Consider the following 26350-nt stretch of genomic DNA (forward strand, 5'->3'; position numbering starts at 1 on the left):
ACAATATCCAGATGGAGATATTACATGGGCTGCCACCCAAATGAATGCTGTATAGACTTTCATTTTGTTGTTGCAAGCAGACAGGTAGTGTTTAAAGCCACCCTAACTTTCTCATGACCATAATCCCAGTGGCATAATAGAGGCAATGTTATCACCCTTTTCTGGTTTGGAGGACTAGGAAATCCTGATTGCTGGATACTCTTCAACCTCCCTGTAGTGAAACTAACAACATGGATGTTTTCACTAGCTCTCAGATTTTGGCTTGGGATTGAAGGCAGGTTTTAAACCTCTCTGAGAGGAAAGTTTTAGTCTCAGAAAAGCTTGCCTGGAAACAGCTTCATGCTCAGAGCAGAGCAAGAGCTCACAAAAATGAGAAGGGATATTTCAAAGTATTTAGAGACAAAGATATTGGTGGGCAGGCTCATAGAAGGCAAGCAGGTTTTGGTGACAGGAAACAAAACTCCTGCCAGGGCTACCACTAGATGTCGCTAGTAGGAAAGGGGAGGCTGAAAGAACACAAGGAGGAAGGAACAAACAGAATGACAGAAGTAGAAACTGCCCCCGCATGTCCCCAGGTAGAACTTTGTGGTGGTGTTGCCCACTCTGGCTGGAACTAATCAATTGTCAAGAAAAAAAAAAAAAGGAAAAGAAAGAGAGAGAAAGAGACAGAGGGAGACGGCAGGGATGAAGAAAAGGAGGAAGGGAGAAAAAGAAAGAAAAGGGAAATGACAGTAGGAATCATAAATTTTATCCCGAACTGTAACAACTTTCAGATGGGCATTATGGGTTCCTGTCATTAACTCATGCACCTGTGCCAGCTAGGCTGTGCACATACGTTTGCGTCTCAGAAGTGAGAGAGGTAATTTATTCTGCATCCCACTACAGCTTTCAAGTCATACTTTCCCATAACTAACCACATCAATACTTTAGGTAGAGATAAAAGAAAGTTGTGCATTTCTCTCTCATTCATCTTATGCACATATGAGTGCATATCTACTGAGGTATTCAATCCATTCAAAAATTAGATTTAAGGTCAGTGGATCTAAGATGTGTCTTATTTTAATGCCTGGTTTATGCCAAAGCAAAAAAGAAGTAATACTCATTAAAAAACAGCAAACCTTACTTATTCTTTCAATGACACAAGCTGAGGCTACTGCTAACATGCTCCATGTGCCAATAAAATAATTTGGGATGGCTAATGGATGTTGTAAATGATAATAAATCAAATGTATTTTATTATCACTTTAGTAAAGCAATTTATCAAAACTAGTGGTTAATTTGTGCTTGGATCAGTGGAACAAATGGTCAAGAGTGAAATTATCCCATAAAATATTACTATCACATTAAAACTATACTGGGCAGAATAGAAATAAAATTGGAATCAAATCCATTATTCTGAGCTTCTCAATCTTTTACATGTTTTGGCTTACAGCATTTACATGACATACTGAGGTAAATGAAGAAGGCTCCGGGGTTTCAGATGCCCCAAGCCCACTGGTCCTCTCTAGGACCTCAGATCAGTGTGTCATTGTATTAAATATAGACTAGTTTTTCAACCTTGAGGTCACACTAGAATTTACTGGGAAAGTTAGAAAAAATATGTTGATTCCCCCTCCTCCTACCAACCCCTATAGAGTTATCTTATTGGTCTGTTCCTCATGACTCCCGGGTGATTAAAGTGTGACCAAAGTTAAGGATCACTGCTTAGAAGACAGCCAAGGAAACTGTAAAAAAAAGTAAAAAAACAAACAAACAAACAAAAAAACGCTATCAGACTCATATAGCTTCCAACTTTGGATGCGAGTATGAGGTGTGTGGTTTTTTTCTTTTTTAAAAAATTCAGATATATATAAAGAGAAAAACCCAAGTTGCAAAGTTCAAAATACGAAAGTGAAAACCGATCTCCCCTAAAGTAACCATATTTTTTAAATGTACATATCTACACATTAGTTTCTTGAGAAATAATTTTTATTTACTATAAAGAAGGCACACCACACATACTATTCCATACTCTTTTTAACAAATTCATCCATTACATCTTGAAATCTGCTCTTGAGTATGTGGCTGCAAAGTAATTCACATGTCTAATTCTTTTTTGTTTAACCACTTCCCTGTTGATCATTAGAGCTACTGTCATTTTTCCTTGAAATAAATATCTCTGAACTTAGATTACATGCAACTGTGAGGAACTCCCGCAAATATTTTTAAAAGGTAAATTCCTAGAAGTGAGAGCCCCAGTGGTGTTTAAAATCTGGATAAATGTGGTGAGCTCAACAAACATTTAAAAATTAACTGACGGGAGTTCCCCTTATGGCTCAGCAGGTTAAAAATCCACATAGTGTCTGTGGGGAAGAGGTTAGATCCCTGGCCTCGCTCAGTGGGTTAAGGATCCGGCATTGCCACAAGCCCAGGCGGCATAGACAGATGCAGCTCAGATCCGGTTTTGTTCGGGCTTAAGCAAATGCAGCCTCAATTGCACCCCTAGCAGGAGAACCTGCACAGGACACAAGTGTGGTGGTAAAAAGAAAAAAATAAATTGGTGGCACCTAGGTTTGTCAAACACAGGATTAAGACTGTCAGTTCTGAGGTCCCGGCGTGCGAGCACGGTTGGCCAGCAGCCGCTGTCGGGTGGAAATCATCCAATGGCCAGCAAGGCCATGGAGGCCCTGGGGGAAGAGCACGCTCAGTCACGTGAGCGGCTTCGCCCCGCCCCTCAGAGCTTTGGGCCGTATTCCCGGCGCTCGCTCGTGCAATAGCCTTCCGCGGCGACGCAGCGACCGGATCACACGGAGGTGCAGCGCGGGATTTGAGGAAGGTAAGTTCTGCCCCGGCCTGGGGGTTAGGCTGCCAGCCGGGCCGGGCTTACAAGGCTCGCTGCTTCCCTTCCGGCGGCGGCAGCCTGAAGCGGCGAAGGAGACTAATTTGGCATTTGCTCCAGGCTTTGCCGAGCGCCGCGGTTCTTCCGCTGTGGACCCCGAGTTCCTTAACCATTAACGCCCAGGGCAGGATTCCCCCCCACACTGCAAACCCATCAGGCTTGTTCACCGTCAAAGGTTCACTGGGCTGCAGCCCGGACCTGCCGCTTCAGTGGGGCTGGTCGGGCGTTTTAAACAAGTTTTCCCGGTATTTGTAACCTCCAACGCTTAATAACTGCCCAAGGGTTTCTGCGGCCCCAGCGGTCCTAGATATCTACCTCCAGATGGAGCCATCCAGCACATCTGGACAGCCACGCTGGTGCTCTGTGTTTGTTGACCACAGCTCCATCTGACAGCTGCAGCTTGAGGTCATTGCCCACTGGCTAGCAGGGTGGGCAGGACCTTAGCGATGATCTCTACATGATGGTAGCGTTTCTCATACTTAAGCCCTACTCGAGCCACCTGACTGTGGTCAGGCATATATCCCTCACCACCGCCCTATGTGCAGGGCTTTCTTAGAGCTGGCAAACTGCAGCAACACTGACTTCCCTCAAGTCATGGTAGAGCCAGGATTCAAACCCAGGTGAACTCACCTGGTGCTCACAGATCTCTAATATCACAGAGGACAGTATTGGCCTGCAGAGTGACTATGTGATTTTATTAAATTATTAGGGAAGTATTGTTTTAAACATTTGTTGACACAGCTCTTGTACATTAATGTGCCTAAATTTTTAAAAATTCAGTAGTAGTTGCCATTGTGGATCAGCAGATTAAGAACCTGACATAGTCTCGGTGAGCATCCGGGTTCCATCCCCTTCCGCACTCAGGGGACTAAGGATCCAGAGTTGTGGCAAGCTGTGGTTTGAGTTGAAGATGCCCTCAGGATCTGGTGTTGCTGTGGTGTAGGCCTGCAGCTTCAGCTCTGATTCCATCCCTAATCCAGGAACATCCATATGCCACAGGTGCAAACAGCAAAAATTTTCAGGAAAATCATCTTTGGAGACACATACACACACACACACACACACACACACGGTGTATACACACATTTACTTTACTAGAAGTTTACTAGAAGGCCACCTATTTTTATAAATCTGTGGATGCTTAGATGAAATGTTAATATTTATATATCAATGCTCACAAAGTTTACACTCAAGATCTCAGTTTGATTCTTAACTGCTATTTTGTGAATCTGGGCAAGCTTTTGTTAAGGAGGATCCTGTAGCCTTAGTTTCCTCCTCTGGAAAATAGGTATAATACCTACCCCTTGGTATTTTTGAGTATTGATGAATTCATATATGCAAAGATATGCTTTTTATATCTATTATTATTCTGCCATCCAAAAAGTTATAAAACTAATTTCTCTTCTCTGAACCTAAAAGCAAGGGTGTCATTCTGGAGCTTTGTATTCTAATAACATGTAGGCCAAGTCCGCAAACTTAGTAAAAACGCCTCAGTGCTCTTGTGCTCAAGAAGAATAATTTCCTTTACTTTCATGCTTCTTTCGTCCCCACTGTCTTATAGAACCATATGCTTTTTAAAAAATTCAACCTGAGTAGATTCCCAATGCTGGAAAGGTATCTAAGAGAGACAAAGGATCCATTTATCTAATCTGTAATTTTATGTGGTGTTAGCATTTTTAGAAACCTAATTTTAGGGACAGTCCAAAAAATATTTCTTGAAGAGAACTGTGGAGCAAAATGGCTCAACTTGGAGTTCCCGTCGTGGCGCAGTGGAAACAAATCTGACTAGGAACCATGAGGCTGCTGATTCAATCCCTGGCTTCGTTCAGTAGGTTAAAGATCTGGCGTTGCCGTGAGCTGTGGTGTAGGTTGCAGATGTGGCTTGGATCTGGTGTTGCTGTAGCTCTGGTAGGCCGGTAGGCTGGTAGCTGTAGCTCCAATTGGACCCCTAGCCTGGGAACCTCCACATGCCGTGGGAGCAGCCATAAAAAGCAAAAAAAAAAAAAAAAAAAGCTCAACTTTTCAGAAGGAAGTTTTCTTCATTTAGCTCCCAAACTGGATAAGCTGTTTAATTTTTCACTTTCTGAAAATTATTATTCTGTTAATATTCTCCTGTCTTAAAGGTGACTCAAAATAAAGGAAATTTGTGGGAGCATGTGAATAGTGCATCAAAAAATCAGCGATTAAAGTGAACACACCGACTCCTATTGGTCTGAATGGACTGTGATAGTCACAATATTTTATTAATAATATGGGTGTTAATTATAAAGAGTCACCCAATGACGTAAATAGAACCATTTATGATGAATAGAGGGAACAATTATTTGAAGGATGAGGTAATATGCAAGACTAATCATATTTCTCTGAAACCTTTATCATTTAGCCCCAGCCTTCTCTGCTTATTACTTATCAGCCCCTGCAAAGTTCTCTACAGTTTTCCTTGGTTGGGGGAAAAACCTGAAAAGACTCTGTTCTAAGAGATTGAAACTTGAGGGAAGGTAATGTTTGGTTCTCATTTATTTGGGAGTTGGGTAGAACCTAACTTCTGATGCTATTTCACATGTCATGTATTTTGTTATTTGCTTGATGCCAGTTTGTAGTTTTTGCCTGAAATAGAACTATTCACTTATTTCCTCTTCTAGTGGCAAGTTTTGAAATATACTGTACAAAAACTTCAAATAGGCCATCCATGATCTGTGTACAGGCACATTTTCTGATAGAAGGTACCATTTAATCCCCTTTCTCGGATTTTGGACCATTTGCTACATAAAGTAGAATGCAATTTAAATATTGAAAAATAGTAATTTTAAATAGAAGAGTAACTGTAATATGCTGATATTTAAGGAAATTTGTTTACTATCCCATTTTCTTGGTAAGTATGACCTATATACATTTATCCATGAATAATATATTGTTTGGTTTTGCCTGTTTTTGCACATCGCATTTGATAAAAATGGAAGCATACTCTGAATTCTTAAAATTGTTTTCACTTAAAATTTGATTCTTGGAGTTCCCATCGTGGCTCATCGGAAACAAATCTGACTAGCATCCGTGAGGATGCAGGTTCGATCCCTGGCCTTACTCAGGGGGTTAAGGATCCAGCGTTGCCCGTTGCCATGAGCTGTGGTGTAGGTTGCAGATGCGGCTCAGATCTGGTGTTGGTATGGCTGTGGTGTAGGCCGGTGGCTACAGCTCCGATTTGACCCTTAGCCTGGGAACCTCCATATGCCACAGGTGTGGCCCTAAAAAGCAAAAAATTAAAAATAATGTTTCATTCTTTAAATTTATCCAACCTGATATAGCCACGTTTCACTGCTACACAGCACTGCGTTGAATGAATATAAAAATCACCTGTTCTTCTGTTGATGGATTTTGAGTTGTTTCCTGTCTTTTGCTATTATAACCATTCTTGTGCAACACCTCTCTGGAATACACCTGAAGTGGGATTACTGGGTCATAAATATATTCAGATTTACTAGGTAATGCCAGACTGGTGTAACTCGAATTGAGAGCATTTCTATCCAATGTTCCATTATCCTCACCAATACTTGTTATAATTGTTTGCCAGTCTGCTGGGTAGAAAATAGTATCTTCTTGTGACTATGACTTACATTTCTTTTACATTTTCCTACTAATGAGGTTGAGCATCTTTTCATGTGATTACTGACCATTCAAATTTCATCTGTGAAATATCTCTTCATGTCTTTTGCCCACTTTTTAACAGTTATTTGGCATTTTCTTACTAGTTGATAGTTCTTTATATATTCTAAATCTTAATCCTTTGTTACATGTGCTGTATATTCCACATTTTTCTTTCTCTTTAGCCTCTTTCTCCTCCTTATCCAGTCTGTCTGTTCTCATTTGTCTTATCATTATTGCCTCTGTCTGTTCTGCCACAAAATGCATTAATGCCTGCACATACAACACTGAGGAGGTAAATATTACCACCTGACTAATCTGTGTACTTTGGGTACCTGCCAAAATCAAGTAAAACTACATAACTGTTTAGAGATGTTGTAGTCCAGCCTATAGTCAGCCATAATTAATCCAGAGAAATCATGGCAACGGTCCTCTTTGCCTTTTTTAAAGACTGTATTCTTCCTTTTTTATTGTGAAATAATTTAAAAATAGCACATGTGTGATTTCTTCCATCCTTTTAAAAAGTAGGTTAGAGCAAGGGAAAACAACACAAACTTCAAAATACAAATTCAACACCGCTATAATTTCCTAAACTTGATTTGTATAACGCTTTCCTTTATACATTGAATTCAAAGTTTCTGCTTTTTCTCATCAACACACATATGCACACACACTAACATCCTTCATCCTACACCTCAGTATATTAAAGCCCAGGATTATATAATATCTAGGATCTATCTTCCTTATGGCTCAAAACTACCCTTCTCGGAATTCCCTGGTGGCACAGTGGGTTAAGGATTGGGCATTGTCACTGCTGTGGCTCAAGTCACTTCTGTGGCACAGGTCTGATTCCTGGTCCATGAACTTTCACATGCTGCAGGCATGGTCAAAAGGAAAAAACAAAACAAAAAAAACTACCCTCAAACAGCAGCCTATGAATTTCTTCTTTCTAAAGCTCATTCCTCATGGTAATGTGAGAAAAAAGAAGGTATACATGTGAGAAAAAAGAAGGTATACATGTATGTGTGACTGGGTCACCTCACTGTGCAATAGAAAAGTGACAGAACACTGTAAATCAGCTATAATGGAAAAAATAATCATTAAAAAAATAATAAAAATAAAGCTCATTCCTCAGACTTCCCATGAGGCTCACAACAAAAATAAAGCTCATTCCTAGTACATTGACATATTCTACTTTTAAATAATTTCTCCATTTTATAAACTTCTAAAATGAGTCTTTATTTGAAGGTTGATAAGAGAGAAATCTTAAAAGTTCTCACCACAAGGAGAAAAAAAATCTGTATGTATGCTGACGGACATTAACTAAATTTATTATTGTGATCATTTCAATATAAATATCAAAGCATTATTGATATTTAACCTTAAACTAATATAATGTTGTGCATCAATTAAACCTCAATTTAAAAAAAAAAGCTAATTGAGCCAGCCATGCTCTTTTCCCCCTAACATTTTCAAACTTCCAATCAGTCAAATAAATATTTAGAGAGGCCATCAGAAGGCCTGAAGCCTCTTGGCACTGCCATTTAACAAATTTTCCCTCTTGTTGTCAGGGAATTGGGTCTATAGTTTGTAAACATTCTAAGCAAAGCACATCAAGGTCCAAGTGTCCTTTTTTATTTTTATTTATCTTTTTGCTTTTATTAGGTCTGCACCCCTGACATATGGAAGTTCCCAGGCTAGGGGTTGAATAGGAGCTACATCTGCTGGCCTGCGCCACAGCCATAGCAATGCCAAATCCAAGCAACATCTGTGTCCTACACCACAGCTCACAGCAACGCTGGATCCTTAACCCACTGAGGGAGGCCAGGGATCAAAACTGCATCCTCATGGATACTAGTGGGGTTTGTTACCGCTGAGCCACAATAGGAACTCCCCCAAGTGCCCCATTGAAAGAAGCTGAATATGTGTGTTTGTGTGTAAAATGATATACCTAAGATTTGAGTAAAATTAAAATGGCAGGTTCCTGTTAATTAAGGAAAGGTACATCATTCTGTAATAACTGCCTATGAAATATGACAATATTACTGTATTTGAAGAAGATGTGGATTACGAAGGATCATCTTCCTAAAATTAGAATGTTTATTTGAAGTTTACATGTGACTTAGAATTCTGTTAAATATCTTAAAGACAAGTATATGTGTGTTTAATATCATGAGTATTCCACAGCCAATGTCCTATACATATATATATATATGCTTTTTTTTTTTTCTTTTTTTAGGGCTGCACCCACAGCATATGGAAGTTCCAGGCTAGGGGTGGAATTGGAGCTGCAGCTGCCAGCCTACACCACAGTCACAGCAACATGAGATTGAGGCCACGTCTGTGTCTCAATTTTTGTCTTGTGATTTTTATTTCATTACCTGCAAAGATTATCTTAAAGTGGGGGAGTCCACTCTCATTTTGGTAAGCTCAACAGCTCTAACTCAAAATCATGACGAACTATAATCCAGTATTTATTTATTTATTTATTTATTTATTTATTATTTATTTTTGCCATTTCTTGGGCCGCTCCCGCGGCATATGGAGGTTCCCAGGCTAGGGGTCTAATCGGAGCTGTAGCCACTGGCCTACACCAGAGCCACAGCAACGCAGGATCCAAGCCGCGTCTGCGACCTACACCACAGCTCATGGCAACGCCGGATCGTTAACCCACTGAGCAAGGGCAGGGATCGAACCCGCAACCTCATGGTTCCTAGTTAACCACTGCACCACGACGGGAACTCCCTAGTATTTATTTTATATAGCTACAAAAAAAGTGCCTCCATTAGACTTCTCTTATGATTATCTCTGTAAGTTGAGTGTAGCCAAACTAGTGAAGACCATTTGTGGATTTTTGTTTTTGTTCAACTAGCATGGATATTGATGCCTCTGAAGAAGATCCTGAAATGAAGAAATCTTCTGCTGTCTGTGTTGGCAGAGAAGAAGACATTAAAAAATCTGAAAGAATGACAGCTATTGTTCATGATAGAGAAGTGGTCATTTTCTACCACAAAGGAGAATATCATGCTATGGATATTCGCTGTTACCGTAAGATTTTATTTTTCATTTGTAAACCTTGTATTTGTTTACTATCCACAAAACTATCAAAATTTGATTTTTTTTTTTTGTTTAGTGATTAGATGTAATATTCAATTCCTTTGCAGACTCAGGAGGACCTTTACATTTGGGAGACATAGAGGTATGCAAACTTAAATCGATTCTCAACAAACTCAGATGTTTCCTATTTATATTCTTACTATATTTACATTCTCTGTTCAAAAATAATTTATATTTGGGTTTGAATTATATTTTAATACTTTGAATATAACTGCTGATATTCTAGGAATTCATAACCCTACAATGTAAAGAAAACCATTTTACAGATAAATATGAGAAATGGGTATGTCTTCTGATCTAGCAAATACACTGAGATCTACCTTACATATTATTGCCAAATGTTCAAGTGTGTGTGTGTGTGTGTGTGTGTGTGTGTGTATACACTCTAAATATATACACACACATATATATATGAGATTCATTGTAGCAATATTTTTTAAATTTAATTTTTATAGCCACACCCATGACACATGGAAGTTCCTGGGCTAGGAACTTCCACAACTACAGGCCTATGCCACAGCCACAGCGACCTGGGATCTGAGCCACATTTGTGACCTCTGCCACAGCTTGCGCCAATGCTGGATCCTTAATGCACTCTGAGGCTAGGGATTGAACTTGCATCCTCATGGACACTGTGTTGGGTTCTTAACCTGCTGAGCCACAACGGGAACTCCATTGTTACATTATTTATTGTAATGAAAAACTGAAGGCAATCTATGTTTTAACAATAGGAAACAGTGTAAATTATGAATATCTATGCTATGGAATACTATACAGCCATTAAATTAATGAGGCAGACCTATATGTGTTGGTATGGGATGGTAACAATATATTTTTTGGTGAAAAAAGCAAGTTGTAGAATTATAGGTCTAATGAGATCCCTTTTTTAAAATAAAAAATATTCACTTTTCATTTCATATACTTTCCCATGGTTTGATTTTTGCAGTGCACATATATTACTTCTTTAAGTAATAAAATATAAATGAATATATTTTAAGAAAGAAATAGCACTTTGAAGGCTTACCTGAGGAAGGAATGAGGGAACTGTCTTACTTCCTTGCATTCCCAAACTAGCTGCCTAATTTCCTATTTTCAACTTCATGAAACTGATCTCTCTCTGCAACCACCCCCCATCTCTCTGACTGGTATACAGTACATGCTTAAACTTATCATTCCACTTTCTATACTTCATATCAACCTAGTTCCACACCTGCCCTAATGTGAAAAGATGTGTTTAAATTATGAATATGAATTTATGAACTGTGAAAATGTTGACTGGTGACAGTTCTGTGCAGGTACAGAACAGCATTTCTGCATTTCTGGTGTAGAGATAAAATATAAGCACCTGAATGATAATGTAGCAGAATTTCCCTCAGTTTCAGACCATGACGAAAGCTATAAAACCTTGTTGCTCATAGTACGGTCCATAGACCAGCAACACTGGTAACACCTGGGAGTGTCCTAGAACTGCAGAATCTTGTACCCTGCTCTAGGCTTATCGAACAAGAGTTACATTTAAACAAGATTCAAGTGGTTGTCATGCTGTTTACAATTTTAGGAACACTGCTTTAAGACCATTTAAAAGTTGGGAATTAACCACTTTGGACCATAAATTGGTCTTCAGTTAACATATGCATTTATGCCTTTAGTAACCTCTATTGAAATTATATATGAAAGCTTACTATTCTTCCATCAGCCAGTGAAAACTCATTTAGAAGCACTTGTAGCCCTTGCCCCCTTTCTGTCAAGGAAGTGACAGTAATATCTAACAGATAACACAGCTTGCAGTCCACATGGTATAGTTGCCTGAGCTACTTATCTTGTGATAGAGCTTTAACACACAGGGTCTCTCATCAACTGCAGAAGGGACTTGATGACTACTAAGATTAGGTTCTGCCTTATACTAAAGAATTTGTAAATGAGAGGAAAAGAGAGAAGTCTGGGGGGGTTATGTTTGTGCTTTTTGCAGTTGTTTTGTGTGTATGTGTGTGTATTTTGTTTTGTTTTCTTTTTAGGACTGTGCCTGTAGCATATGCAAGTTCCCAGGTTAGGGGTAGATTCAGAGCTGCAGCTGCCAACCTATGCCACAGCCACAGCAATGCAGGATCAGAGCTGCACCTGAGACCTACACCAGAGCTCACGGCAATGCCAGATCCTTAATCCACTGAGCAAGGTCAGGGATTGAACCTACGTCCTCCTGGATACTATTTGGGTTCGTTACCACTGAGCCACAACAGGAACTCCTGAGAGAAGCTTGTTTTTCAACCTGGTTCTACTGCAGTAGTTTCTGTCCTGAGTCTGAGGTTTATTGTGAACACTGAAAAAGTCATATTATTAAATCAATTATTTATTTCCTCAGGAATTTGATGGACGACCATGTATAGTTTGCCCCTGGCATAAATACAAAATTACTCTGGCAACAGGAGAAGGACTGTATCAGTCTATAGACCCTAAAGACCCAGCAGCAAAACCCAAGTGGTGCTCCAAAGGAATAAAGCAAAGGATCCATACAGTGACAGTGGACAATGGGAATATCTATGTGACTCTTTCTAATGAGCCTTTTAAGTGTGACTCGGATTTTTATGCCACTGGAGTCTTCAAAGTAATTAAAACTTCTTCCTAATAAAGTTTTCTAGCAATTAAAAATGTTGTGTATGTTTTGAAAATATTTCTACAATAATCTTGCTTTAGTACCAAGGATGATTAACTTTTTCCAACATAGGCACATTTATTATCTTTAACACCCATAAATGAAAAGGTTCAAAAGCACATGTGCTTAGTGTGATGTAAGGATGATCATTAGGACTATAGAATCCAAACCTTCTGGGCTGATTGGAAGCTGAAGGTTATAGATTTGGAATGTGCATTTTAAGAAGGATAAAGATAGGAGTTGCCGTCGTGGCGAAGTGGTTAACGAATCCGACTAGGAACCGAGGTTGCGGGTTCAATCCCTGCCCTTACTCAGTGGGTTAACAATCCAGCGTTGCCATGAGCTGTGGTGTAGGCTGCAGACATGGCTCAGATCCCGAGTTGCTGTGGCTCTGGTGTAGGCTGGCAGCTACAGCTCTGATTAGACCCCTGGCCTGGGAACCTCCATATGCCACGGGAGCAGCCCAAGAAATAGCAAAAGACAAAAAAAAAAAAAAAAAAGATGAAGATAACCTGGGGTAACAAAAGTGAAGAAAAGGTAAAAAAATAAGATCTACAAAGAAAAATTTGGGGAAAATTTGGGGGGGGGGGGGAAATCCCTACTTGATACAACAGAATTTATCATGGAGAAAATTTAACATATTCAAAGTAAACAGAATAATAAACTCCCTTCCCTCACCTTCAACAATTATCAGCATTCTTCCCATTCTTGTTTAATTGATACCTCCATGCATTTCCCCCCTCCCCTATTTTTAGGGTTTTTGGGGGGTTTTTTAGATAAAATTTAAACACAATGAAATACTTAAATCTTAACTGTTTTCCAAAGACATAGCAGACCATTTACACTTAAAAATTCCTCCCCAAATGGGATCAGTTTACATGTTGAATTTAAAAATAATAAATTTAATTTGCCTGACATCAAAACCGAATAAACATTAGCTCACTTTCTGTCTAGTCAAGGCAGACAGTCCAAAGTAAGGAAGACACATACAGCTGCTGCCCTACCATGAGAGACGTGAAATCTGTTCAGTAAGCCAAAGTACTGTGAATGCCTATATGAAATTTTCAAGTAAGTTTTAAATTTTTATTTTTAGAGATTTGCCTATGTATGTATAGCTAAGTGTTTCCTGTAAATGTCACAGAGAGAAGAAATATAGGGTATTGTTTCTCAGAGAACTTTCTGCTGAGTTCATAGGGAGGGTTGATGGTAAATTGGTTCACCCAGATTTTTCCAAACCAGTTATTGATGGCTAGCACTGTTTTGATTGCCTCATGCCCACACTGCACCATAATACTCTGAGCACCAATCAACTAAAACTCAGTGACACAGAATATATAAGTGGGACCAGAAAGAACTAGGATGAGCAGATTATGAATTCAGATTGAGAAAAGCTGTTTGTCAAAACTGGAACCTAGTCTCAAACTACAGTAATCTTAGTGGCAAAGAACTAAATTAAAACTCCAAACCTAATACTAAATATTCTAAGGGGCCCACCTGGATCCTTTTCCTTGGTTACTGTAAAAATAAGAGGTGAATAAAGTATGTATCATTAACGCTATACCTACAGAGACCTTTGCTACATATTATTACTTTGCTTACTTATAGTCCAACACTTGTTATTCATTAGACTACTAATAAGCCAGGATTGGGCTTTTTATAGATACTATTTACGGCAGTAGCTACTCACCAGGTACAGAAAATGTGCCATCTTTGGGATGGGTACATCCCAGCTTATTATATCAGGTGCTAATCCACTAATGACTTAACATGTGTCCAGAATTTTAAATACACGGAAGAAACCAAAGTACCTCCTGAAAGCAAAACCATGACCCTGGTTTGTGGGGCCAATCACAGAAGCAGTTTTTTCTCAGGATCCAGTGGCAAAAATGAGTAATATGGACTTGGTTTTTGGTTCTTAATCTGTCCCTCTAGGTGTGGAAATAAAAAATGTCATGATATGTTCTGTTCTCATATACAAAAATCTTTTCATCAGGTTGTAAATAGTATTTTTTTTTTGTCTTTTTGCCATTTCTTGGGCTGCTCCCGTGGCATATGGAGGTTCCCAGGCTAGGGGTCTAATTGGAGCTGTAGCCACCTGCCTACGCCAGAACCATAGCAACGCAGGATCATAGCCGCGTCTGCGACTTACACCACAGCTCACGGCAACGCCGGATCGTTAACCCACTGAGCAAGGGCAGGGACCGAACCCACAACCTCATGGTTCCTAGTCAGATTTGTTAACCACTGCGCCATGACAGGAACTCCCAGTATTTAGTTTTATAAATTTATGGTATCTATAAATCGCAAGTCCTTTGTAACTTTACAGAAGAGTTTCAAAAGAACTGATAATAGGGAGATTCAAACTATGCAGCCTGTAGATAGAAAATATATATCCTTTTATTATCTCTGAAAAAGATATGTAGCGTTTTAATGGGGAGGGTTTTTTCCTAACAGATAAATAACTGGAAAGATACTCTAAATGTATTATAAATATGCCCATATTATAAACCACAGTACAGAGTCTAACCCAACAAAGGGTACATTTTTTTGTTCGTTAAAAAATATCACAGGAGTTTGCATTATGGCGCGGCAGAAACAAATCTGACTAGTATCCATAAGGACGCAGGTTTGATCCCTGGCCTTGCTCAATGAGTTAAGGATCCAGTGTTGCCGTGATGTGTGGTGTAGGCCAGCAGCTACAGCTCTGATTTGACCCCTAGCCTGGGAACTTCCATATGCTAAGGGTGCGGCCTTAAAAAAGACCAAATAAAAAAAAAAATCACATACTCATTCTGTATCTAGTTTCATTTTATTTCCTATACCATATAAATACTTGAAAATGACATTTTAGTAGTAGTCCTCCTCATTTTTTTTTAGAGCAGAGCAATCAGTATATGAAAACTAGTTACCTAGTTTTGTCAGATGAAATGTCATTAGATAACTCTTCAGCTCTGTTCAGTGATATTTATGTTCATATTTGCTCATTCATTTCAGTTGACTGGTCAAACACAGAATGTAAAACTTGGATCTTATTACACAACTTATTGGCAGGAAGTTTGGGGCGATCTGAAATACTGTCTGGTTTCTCTGGTAATGACCTGTAAGGTTTTGCTTTGATTTCACCTTCAGGAAACAGAGGCTCAGAAAGCACAGGCTCAGAAAAGGCTTTTCTAAGATTTTCACTCTCCTCTTTGTTTTGCCTTATGGATTCTTCTTCTTGGAAAATTTTTGTTACCTTCTCCAGCACAGCATTAACACAGACTGTCTAATGATTAAAAAAAATTAAGTAATTTTTATCTGTATTAAATGTACAGATAAAAATCTAATAAAATATTTAACAAAGTCATTAATCTATTATATCCTAATAAAAAAGCACTTTCTTTCAGGTACCCCAGGCACATGACAAACATAAGGATATCAATTCCTTATTATAAATATACATAATCTAGAAAGAAAATTAAAACCTTGTATGCTTTAGTAAAGACATGCTTTACATTCCCCCAATTCATTATATATTTTACATCTTTATTCTCTGATTTAATTAAATGAAACATTTTCTGAGAAATGGAATTTGTCCTCAAACATGTTAATATCTCAAAGTAGGTTTTCTGTTTTTACCCCCCCCTCCCCACTTTGCATATACCAATTGTGTACAGTTGGAAGGGCATAAACATTTTGGTACGAATATAGTAAGCTAGGAGTTCTGCTGTGGCTCAGTGGTAACAAACCCAACTAGTACCCATGAGGATGCAGGTTCAATCCCTGGCCGCACTCAGTGGGTTAAGGATCCAGTATTGTGGTGAGCTGTGGTATAGGCCAGCACAGATTCTGCAGGTCTGATTCCATCCCTAGCCTGGGAACTTCTATATGCCATGTGTGCAGCCCTAAAAAGCAAACAACAACAACAAAACCACTTAAGAATTTGTAAGCTAATGGATCAAGGATTTCTAAACAACCATGTGATCCATTTTCCCTCAAAAAATGCTATTCAGGGTACAACCACTATTGAAAACAGTATGGAGGTACCTCAGAAAACTACATACACAACTACCATATGATCCATCAATCCCACTCCTGGGTATATAAAACTTTCATTGAAAAAGATACATGCATCCCTATGTTCACTGCAGTCACAATAGCAAGACATGGAAACAGCCTAAATGTCCATTGACAGATAAATGGATTAGATGTGGTATGCTGTACAGTAGAAAATTGACAGAAAACTGTAAACCAGCTATAATGGAAAAAATAAAAATCATTTAAAGTTAAAAAATATATATGGTATATATACACAATGGAATACTACTCAGCCATAAAAAGGAACAAAATAATGTCATTTGCAACAACATGGATGGAATTATAGACTCTCTAAGTGAAGTAAGCCAGAAAGAGAAAGACAAATACCATATGATGTCACTTATATCTGGAATCTAATATGAACAATTAGAATTAGCACAAATGAACCTTTCTATAGAAAAGAAACAAACTCATGGACTTGGAGAACAGACTTGGCGGTTGCTGAAGGGGAGGGGAAGCAAGGGGGATGAATTGGGAGTTTGAGGTTACTAGATGCAAACTTGCATTTGGAATAGAGCAATGAGATCCTGTTGTATAGCACAGGGAACTATATCTAGTCATTTGTGATAGAACATGATGGAGGACAATAATGAGAAAAAGAATATATATAGATGTAACTATGACTGGGCCACTTTGCTGTATAGCAGAAATTGACAGAACAATGTAAATTAACTGTAATAGAAAATAAAAACCTAAAAAAAAAAGTCATTCAGTACTTTCGGAGTGTCAAAACAAAACAGAAAAATAACCTCAAAAACAGAACCACTAAGAGCTATATCCATTAAACCTATTCTGTAAGTTTACTGATGAAGATGATAATGCCAAGTATTTAAGGCAAACAATAAGAATAATGAAATCTAGGAGTTCCCACCTTGGCACATTGGGTTAAGAATCCCACTGCAGCGGTTCAGGTCACTATGGAAGTATGGGTTTGATTCCCGGCCCAGTGCAGGGGGTTAAAAGCTCCTGTGTTGCCACAGCTGGGGCACAGGGCACACCTGCGACTCAGATTCAATCCTTGGCCCAGTAACTTTCATATGCTGTGGAGACAGCTATTTAAAAAAAAAAGAATAAGAATTCAATCTGTAAAATACGTAAACGCCTAAACTGGCTTATTTTACCAAAGAGAGCCTCCAAGGTGATATAATAGGCTATAAATCCTTAGAAACTTTTCCTAAAGAGGGTAACAGAGAAAGGATTGAGGGCCTTGGCTTGAACAGCCTCACTTTTCTCTTGACCTCCTGCCTCCTCTTTTTTTGCCTGCGTCCCACCATAGAATGGGGAACACCAGATTGACCAGGTGACACTGCTCTGGCCAGCAAACTAAAATATATCTGTGGGGGGTGAGGAGGACAGTATAGATTTTTGGAAAAGTTTTTCCTCCTTATGTAAAAGAAAGACTTTGTCTTTTGCCTCTACTATCTCCTTCTTGCTTTGAATGCTGATATAGATGTAAGGCTTGAGCATGAGGTAACAAACCCAAGAACCAAAAACAACAAACAGGATAACATTAGAGAAAGGTGAAAAGGGTTCATTGACACTGTATACAAATCTGGGAACTGCCTGACTCCAGACTTCTAATTAAGTGAGATATTTAGATGTCTGAATTGATTAAGATACTATCTGATAGTTTTTGTATTTGTAATTGAGTATACCCAAACCTAGAGCTATAAACCTTGAAGTCCATCACTTTCAGCTGCAAACAGCTTTAGCCATCCCAAATATGATCATTTTCTATGTATGCCATGCTGTGGAAAAAAAGGTTGGGAATACCTATCCTATTTAATACATTTCTTCTTCCCTCATGTAGAATATTTTATCTGTGCCCATCCTAACCAATTCTGTCCCAGTCTCAGAAAATGAAGAGTCATGATGATGGTCAATAATTCTCTATCTTTGCTTTTAACCTATATCCTACCATTTTCACTATCAATTATTCCCTACCTTGTCAACCTCATTCTTGATTGGCTCCTACTCTGCACCTTATAACATGCTGAAGTATCTTTTTTTTTTTTTTTTTTTTGGTCTTTTTGTGTTTTCTAGGGGCACTCCTGTGGCACATGGAGGTTCCCAGGCTAGGGGTCTAATCAGAGCTGTTGCTGCCGCTGGCCTACCCCAGAGCCACAGCAACACGGGATCCGAACTGCATCTGGGACCTACACCACAGCTCACGGCAATGCTGGATCCTTAACCCACCGAGCAAAGCTAGGGATCGAACCTCATGGTTCCTAGTCAGATTCGTTAAGTACTAAGCCACAACGGGAACTCCAGACCTGCTGAAGTATCTTCTACCCTAACATTTAAAAATTAAAAGTCCCTATGGCCCTGCTTCCTTTTGACTGGTACATACTTCCTCTTTTCTTGATCAAACCAAGGTCTACATTCATGATTTCTATTTTATCATCTCCTCTTCACGCTTCCTGATTATTTCTAACTTCCTTATCCCATCACACCACTGAAGGAGGTCTCAGTTTGGTTAATTCTAACATCTTTACTACTAGATCTAATGGACACTGTTCAGATCGTCATTTTACTTGACTTTTTCTGCTTATATTCTACTCAACCACTCACAATTTCCTGAGTCTCTATTTCCTTGACAGAGTTTCTCCTGACATTCTTCCTTCTTTTCTAATTATTAGTGCTTTGCCTCCTTCATGGATTTCTTCTTAGCTCACCTGAAATGTAAGTTGTTCTTCACATTTCTGTTGACATTCTACTCTTTTCACTTGGCATGGTTCCACTCATAGAGCATTAACTTCCAACATATATGTTATTTGTTTTCAAAACCATAATTCCAGCCCTAACCGCTCTTAGGCCTGGATGTATATATGACAAATTATTAGAGGTCACTAAAAAATTGTTTCTATTACCTACTTAGAAAATACACAGCATGACAGATTATGTAGGATGATTTCAAAAAAACCTTTGAAAAATTAGAGTAGTTTTGGTTTTACTTTTATTTTAATTTCACCACAATCACATCATCCCCCCCATTTTTGCAGTGTATTTGCATCAATTTTGTATGAGATTCACATTTAAGATACTAAGCATTTCCCAAATTTAAATGATTGCAAAGTATTTAATAAATTCAGTTTTTTAAAACTGCAGATATGTTTGAAAATAAATTATTTTACTTTGCTTTTTTCCAAGGGTATCTTGGCTATTCTCAAACCCCTGCATTTCCCTATCAATTTTAGCATAAACTAGTCAACACACACATACACAGCTGCTCAGACTTTAATTGAGACTGCACTGAATCTAGGGATTATGGGGAAATTTTAATCTTTAATATTGTGTTTCAATATAAAAATATTAACAAATATGTACAAGACCTCTAACAAAAAAAACCCCTAAGAATTATTAAGAGAAATTAAAGACCTAAATAGAGGAATATACCATATTCATGAATTAGGAGGACTTACTCTGCCAGTTATCAAGACTTACTGTAAGGCTCCTATAAATAATACAGTGTTGAATTAGTGCAATAATAGACAAACAGATCAGCTGACTAAAACAAAAAGAATATAAAAGACCTACATGTATAAGGACATTTGATTTATAACAAAAGAGATGTTCTGGGGCAATAGGAAAAGGGTTTTTCCCCCAATAAATTGAGTTGGATGAACTGGATACCTATGGCTTTTTTTTTTTTTCTAATTGCTAATGCATTTTTTTTCTGTTTCTTCATATGTCAAATAATATCTCATTGTATGTAGGACATTGTAGCTGCACCATTTTTCAAAGTTTTAATTCATGTTTTCTTCCTCAAAGGAAATGCTGAGTTTGTTGAGTTTGATAGGACATTTATTTGCAAGTGATTAATCTTGAACCTACTGAGGCTTGGTTTCCAGATTTGTTGGGACATCTAGATAGCCCTTACTAAAGGAGTAGGATGACCTTACTTGTGGTAGACAGACTTTCAGGTGCCTCAATTGAATATCTGGGAATTTTTTTTTTTTTTTTTTAGTTTTTTATTATCGTTGTTGTTTTTTAGAGCCGCACCTGCAGCCTATGGAGGTTCCCAGGCTAGGGATCAAATCAGAGCTGTAGCCGCTGGCCTATGCCAGAGCCACAGCAATGTCATATCCAAGCCGCATCTCCAACCTACACCACAGATCATGGCAATGCCGGATCCTTAACCCTCTGAGCAAGGCCGGGGACTGAACCTACATCCTCATGGATGTTAGTCAGATTTGTTTCCACTGAGACACAATGGGAACTCCGAACTAGATACCTATGGAGGAAAAGTTTGACCTTTATCTCATACCAATTCCAGAGGTAATATAATCTAAAAGTGAAAGTTAAAATAACAAAGGTCCAGGATATATCGGAGGGAATAGTTTCACGACCTAGGATGTAGGTCAAGATTCCCTAATAAAGACATAAAAAGCCCATAACATAAAGAAGGTTAATAAACTGGACTACATTAAAATTAAGAACTTCTGTTTTAAAAAGACACTGCTAAAAGTAAAAAGGCAAGGCACAGAATAGAAGAAATCTTCCCACATGCAATCAAGAAAGGGCGTGTTCCAGCAACACAGTTAAAAGTTTAGATCAATAATAAAAAGATGGATAACTCCGAATAGGAAAATGAAAAGACTAACAATTTCACAAAAGAGAATACCCAAATGTCCAATTAATGTATAAAAAAGCACTTAATATCATTAACAGTCCAGGAAATGCAAATTAAAACCAAAATATGATAGTGATACACATTCTCAAGAATGGCTATATTGGAAAAGATTGACAATACCAAGTGTCAATGACGATACAGAGCAACTAGGACTCATAATCTGCTAGGATGAATTATTAAAACCATTTTGGAAAACTTTGGCAATGTCTACTAGAGATGAACACATGCAAATTCTACAGCCCAACAATTTCATCAGAACATATGTACAAAATACAGCAACTTTATTCAAGATAGCCAAAATTGTAAATACTCTAAATATTCAACAATGAACAGATAAATAACTACATCTTCAATCGATGGAACACTACACAGCAAACTACTGCTACAGGCAACAAGTGAATGAATCTCACAATGATAATACTGAGCACAACAAGACAAATATAAAAGATATATAGGATATAATTTCATTTATATGCAACTCAAACAAAACTATGGTATTAGAAGTCAAAATAGTGGTTGCCTTTACAGAAGAAGTTAGTGATTGTGATGGGGGCAAGAAAGGGCCTTCTAGAATGATGGTATAATGCTTTGTTTCTTGACCCATGTGATACACATAGATTAACAGATTTTGTGATAATTCATCAAACTATGTACTTTTCTTTGTTATATATTTTATAAAAAACTAAAGGTAAGTATAAATGGCAATGTATTAAGAGAAAATAACTTTATAATTCATAAAATCCTTTATATTTTTGTCATGCTTTTTAATGAACATTTTTTGAATTATAGAGCTTGTAATTTAAAGACGAAATACCAAATACTAAAACTAAACTTCAACCAACCATGGCACAATAGCTGAAACAAAACAACTGTAGCTAAATGAAAGCAAAACCAAAATATTTTGACTAAATGGTAATAAATTTCATAAAAATAAAATAATTTTAGTACTTTAAGCAACTTAGTTTTTGGTGGACTGACTTGGTTCCTAAGAAAAGTAGCTTGGTTTATGAATGGACTATCCAGTACATCTTTAACATTACATAAAACAAGTATATTTATTTCTAGATTCTAATAATTTTCTTAACTTACCAAATAAATTAGTGCTGCATATGAAGCATACATTATGCTAGTTAAAGCAGTCTTTGCTGGGAAAGAAATGATTTCAAACAAAGATCCCTTCCGGACCTGAAAAATCAAAAGAGTTTTCTTATTAAAACAAAAAAGTTTCAATGTTGTGTTAAATTTTATGATGTTATTGTAAAATGAGAATTCAAATATTTATAAACTCATCTACTTTTTTTTTTTTTGTCTTTTTGCCTTTTCTAGGGCCGCTCCTGCGGCATATGGAGGTTCCCAGGCTAGGGTTCTAATCGGAGCTGTAGCCACAGGCCTACATCAGAGCCACAGCAACTCGGGATCCCAGCTGTGTCTGCGACCCATACCACAGCTCACAGCAACACCAGACCCTTAACCCACTGAGCAAGGCCAGGGATCAAACCCGCAACCTCATGGTTCCTAGTTGGATTTGTTAACCACTGAGCCATGACGGGAATTCCTAAACTCACCTACTTTAGACCAGAGTTTTTACACGTTCTGAAAAATATATTGCTTTTCTCCTTTACAAAAAAATACTTCCTTTTGCTAATCAAAACCTATGACAAATCTATAAAAAATCTTGCGTTTCCAAAATCTAAATCGCTTTAATTTTTTACATTTACCAGGTGTGCTCACTAGAGGGTGCTACTGCATATACTAGAAAAACAATCTCTTTGTTCAAATCCATGCAGGCATCCTTTACTAAATTATTCACCTCTTCAACTGAGCAAACAGCAATCAAAATACTGAGCATTTCCTGCAGATTAATGATCTGCTTGGAAATGTTAATCATGAGACTGCTGAAGGCCAGCATTAATCTCAGATGATCATAAGCATTCAGGAAATGCTCTGTGCTCATATCCAGCATGCATTTAGAAATGTAGAGGTTTACACCAATACAGACTGTCTCTCAGATGTTTCTAGCTTTTAGAAGGTGTCCCTATCTCAACATAACAGTATAATATATTCAGCTTAAAGGGATACTGTAATATATATTCTTGTATATTATCAAATATATATTCATATCTATGTTTAAGGAAACACTATAACCTATTCAGATGAAGGGAACCATACTCTTATAGGCTACCTCTGTTGCTTTGAGCTATAAGGATACGAAATGAGGACATTAGGAAAAAAATTCCCTTCCCATTTAGCAGTGAAGTGGCAGTTAGCCATGCTCCCCTCAAGGGCCAATCCACTCAGAGGTTTCAGTAACTCCCAAAAGGTTCCAGCTGTAGCTAACAAAATCATGTAAATGCACACCAATTAGAAAAAAACCAGAATGTATGTGTTCATTAAAAGCTACTCATAACATTGAAAAACTGAAATAGTGATAGCGGAATGGCTAAGCAAATTATGCTATATCCACCCAGTGGTATGCTACAGCATTTTAAAGAGTGTTTCTGAAGAATGTGTGATAATATTTTATTGAGCAGGCATTTATGTGGCACTGTGTACCAAGATTTGTTCTAAGTGCTTGTTGCTGTAGCATACTGAGTTTTTGCTTACTGCTGTCACTACTGAATGAAGAACAAAATTGCCCATCCAAATTTCCCTTCTTCACTTTTAAGTGATTTCCAGAATGTTGAAGCCAAGAATACTATCTAGCCTGGTGGCTAAGAGATGGTGGGGTGAGGAAGAGGGGCGGGGAGGGGAGTTTCCCTTCTTATTCCCCACCTTTCAGGCCATATACAAAGGTACAGGTAGGGGCAGTTTTAGCCCACTCTCTCCATAAGTCAGCCTGGAAATGTTCCCAGAGTTCCTGGCCTCTGGAAAGAGTTTCCAGGAAATGAAGCAGCTGCTGTTCTTTTCCTCTTGTTGAAAGAATCGAAAGGACAGCATGCCTTTGAATCCCGCTAACAGGCTATAAGGAGACAAACATACAAGTGGGGAGCAGGCTTTCAAAAGGAAAGCAGATACACTCCAACAAAATCTCCCAGCAAAGTCAAAGATTCATGAGTTGCTGAATACATGAACATAAGTGGGAGGTCAGTATTTGATAAACGGTAAGCCATATACAATAAAAAAAAAATTGGTATATGCAAGCAGGAGAAATTACTCTTTCTGTTTTACTACATCTTTTTTAGATTTTTGTCCTTCACCTAAAAGTAATTAAATTGATTAGTTTCAAAACAGATATGTATTTGATATGTTATGCTTCTGAATGATGAATCTGTATATTACCTAAGGGTTACTTTTATACCATTTTAATGCTTTTAAAAAATACTTGCTATTCCTGTAAAGAAAACCACCCCTGAAGAAAATACATTTGCTCCAAAATTTATGTGGCTACTACTGGCTAAGTAGCCATTTTTCCATTTTATGACTCACTTGTAATACATGTTTTTCATATTATAAACCACAGTGTTTCATTCTTGGCTTGCTACAGGAACTGTATATGTTAAAAAGTGAGGTAAATTTGGTAAATGGGAAGCTTTGTCTAGATTGTTTTGGCCTATTTCACAAATTTAATCTTAAGCTGTTGTTACAAGAATTTTACATTATTTGCATTTTCAAGTTAAAAGTATTTTGATATCAATAGTATACCCATATATTCCTTTTTTGTAGTTGGTAATATTAACAAATAAGGTTATGTGGGTATTTCAACAGTAAAAGCATTTCAATCTTTTAAGTTTCTCCCAAATAATGTTATGTTCCACTTCCCCCACATAATTTTGACTGCCTTGTCTCATAAAAGAACTATCTATAGTCATCTTCGTTTCACTAACAATGAAATAAATCACAAAAAAAGCAAACCATAGGCTGTTTAAAAAAATAGAGATCCACCTACAGATAACCTGAAGGCTGGAGAATTACCAGGTCCAACTTAGTTTATGTTGTCCAAAACCATCCTGATGAGGGACATCAAAGGATTTATAGGAGACACTCTGCGATTCACAAATAAGTGTTGGAAGAAGCACTGACTGCTTTTATAGATCCAGGAAAAACAAAAAAAGTGTATCCTATAAGTCTGGGAGAACTACATGATCATGTCTCGCCTAGCAAGCCACAATACTCATGAAAGACTCCTAGCAGTCCAGAGTAAAGAAGGCTTTATGACTTTATTTATCCCACTATTAACATCCTGGGGAATACTGCTCTCGAATAAGTTCTTAATTAGGTTGTCTTATAAAAGTTCGAATGTCCAAACCTCTTGGCCAACCTGCAAAAGTATGTCTTCAAGATTCGCAGGGTTCTACTTTCTAGGAATTTTCCTTTTTTCCCAGATCTTGAATTATACCATTGATGGCAGCCCCATCAAGGGCTACAGAATTTCCTGATATTTGTGAGGTTTACAGTTTAAACCCCACACTGGAGTCTACCTTGGAGCGCTAGGGGTTGAGGAAGAAACTTTACTTAGATAAGCCTCCGGCCTTCATCCCGAAACAGGAGAACACAAGTTCACTGGGATCCATTTAAGGCACAGGCAGTTTTAAAGCTAAGACTTTTCTCTTCCTAGCTGTCTCTTTCCTATGCCATCCAGAGTGTCTGCACAAAGTAGAAACAGATATCTCTAATGCCATTATAAGGAAGAGTCTATCACAGGAAGAGCTCCGGGTCCTGTGGCCCTGTGTGGCCTGCCAAAGTCAACAACTATGTCTGGGAGCTGACGTGTCTTGGCTGAGGTCAGCATTCAAGTGGATTATCTAGGTCACTGCAGCCCAGAACAACTGCAAGCTTCACTAAGCCAGGCAGCTCATGAGGCTAAGCAGATGCAGCATTCTGTAAGTACTAGTGCTGGGGATACTGACAACCACCAGGAAAGTTTCAGTGTTCCCTTCCTAAGGCCACTTATAGAATGAGCGGGTATATCACAATAATCTCAGCTCTGCAGAATAGGGAAGGGTTTAAGGAGCGACCTGTTTTGGCACCCATATAGCCAGGCACAAACAAAATCTCTTTTAACAAGATAGACAGTTAAACAGGCCTGACCCCAACTGCCTGTGCTCATGTCACAAGCCACTGGAATCTCTTCAGGCTACTTGTATTGGTTGAGGCTCTGGGCAGTTCATATCCGGCACAATATCATTAAATATGCTAAAATATACAGGACATGTTGTACAGCTGAGCATGCAACCAAAACAGCCTATTTAGTTTGTCAAGGGAGCTCCTATGGCAGCATCCATTCTCTAATTATCTTGAGGAAACCAAAACTGTATACATCATCCCAGACCACATCAAAGAGCTGAAACACTATCTACTTATAGGTAGTGTCCTAATGATAATGCCCCTATATCCAAGTCCTTGAGGGAAATAATCT

At 38.2% G+C, this 26350-nt stretch overlaps 2 protein-coding genes across 2 annotated transcripts in view; one reads left to right on the top strand and one right to left on the bottom strand.

Annotated features, from left to right (window-relative positions):
* The first annotated feature begins 2713 nt into the window (after positions 1 to 2713).
* Positions 2714 to 12280, top strand: RFESD (Rieske Fe-S domain containing). The gene is made up of 4 exons (XM_047778316.1): positions 2714 to 2815; positions 9390 to 9565; positions 9682 to 9716; positions 11994 to 12280. The coding sequence occupies exons 2-4, from the start codon at positions 9391 to 9393 to the stop codon at positions 12255 to 12257; spliced, it is 474 nt and encodes a 157-aa protein (XP_047634272.1). The 5' UTR covers positions 2714 to 2815; position 9390; the 3' UTR covers positions 12258 to 12280.
* A 2807-nt stretch (positions 12281 to 15087) lies between these two features.
* Positions 15088 to 26350, bottom strand: part of SPATA9 (spermatogenesis associated 9) — a 30502-nt gene continuing 19239 nt past the window's right edge. The window contains exons 4-5 of the mRNA XM_047774477.1: positions 22084 to 22179; positions 15088 to 15549 (exon numbers count right to left, since the gene is read on the bottom strand). Coding sequence (XP_047630433.1) covers positions 15256 to 15549; positions 22084 to 22179 — 390 coding nt within the window. The 3' untranslated portion in view covers positions 15088 to 15255. The remainder of the gene's footprint in view (positions 15550 to 22083; positions 22180 to 26350) is intronic.

Source organism: Phacochoerus africanus, chromosome 4 (genome assembly GCF_016906955.1).
Source record: "Phacochoerus africanus isolate WHEZ1 chromosome 4, ROS_Pafr_v1, whole genome shotgun sequence".
Lineage (NCBI taxonomy): Eukaryota > Metazoa > Chordata > Mammalia > Artiodactyla > Suidae > Phacochoerus > Phacochoerus africanus.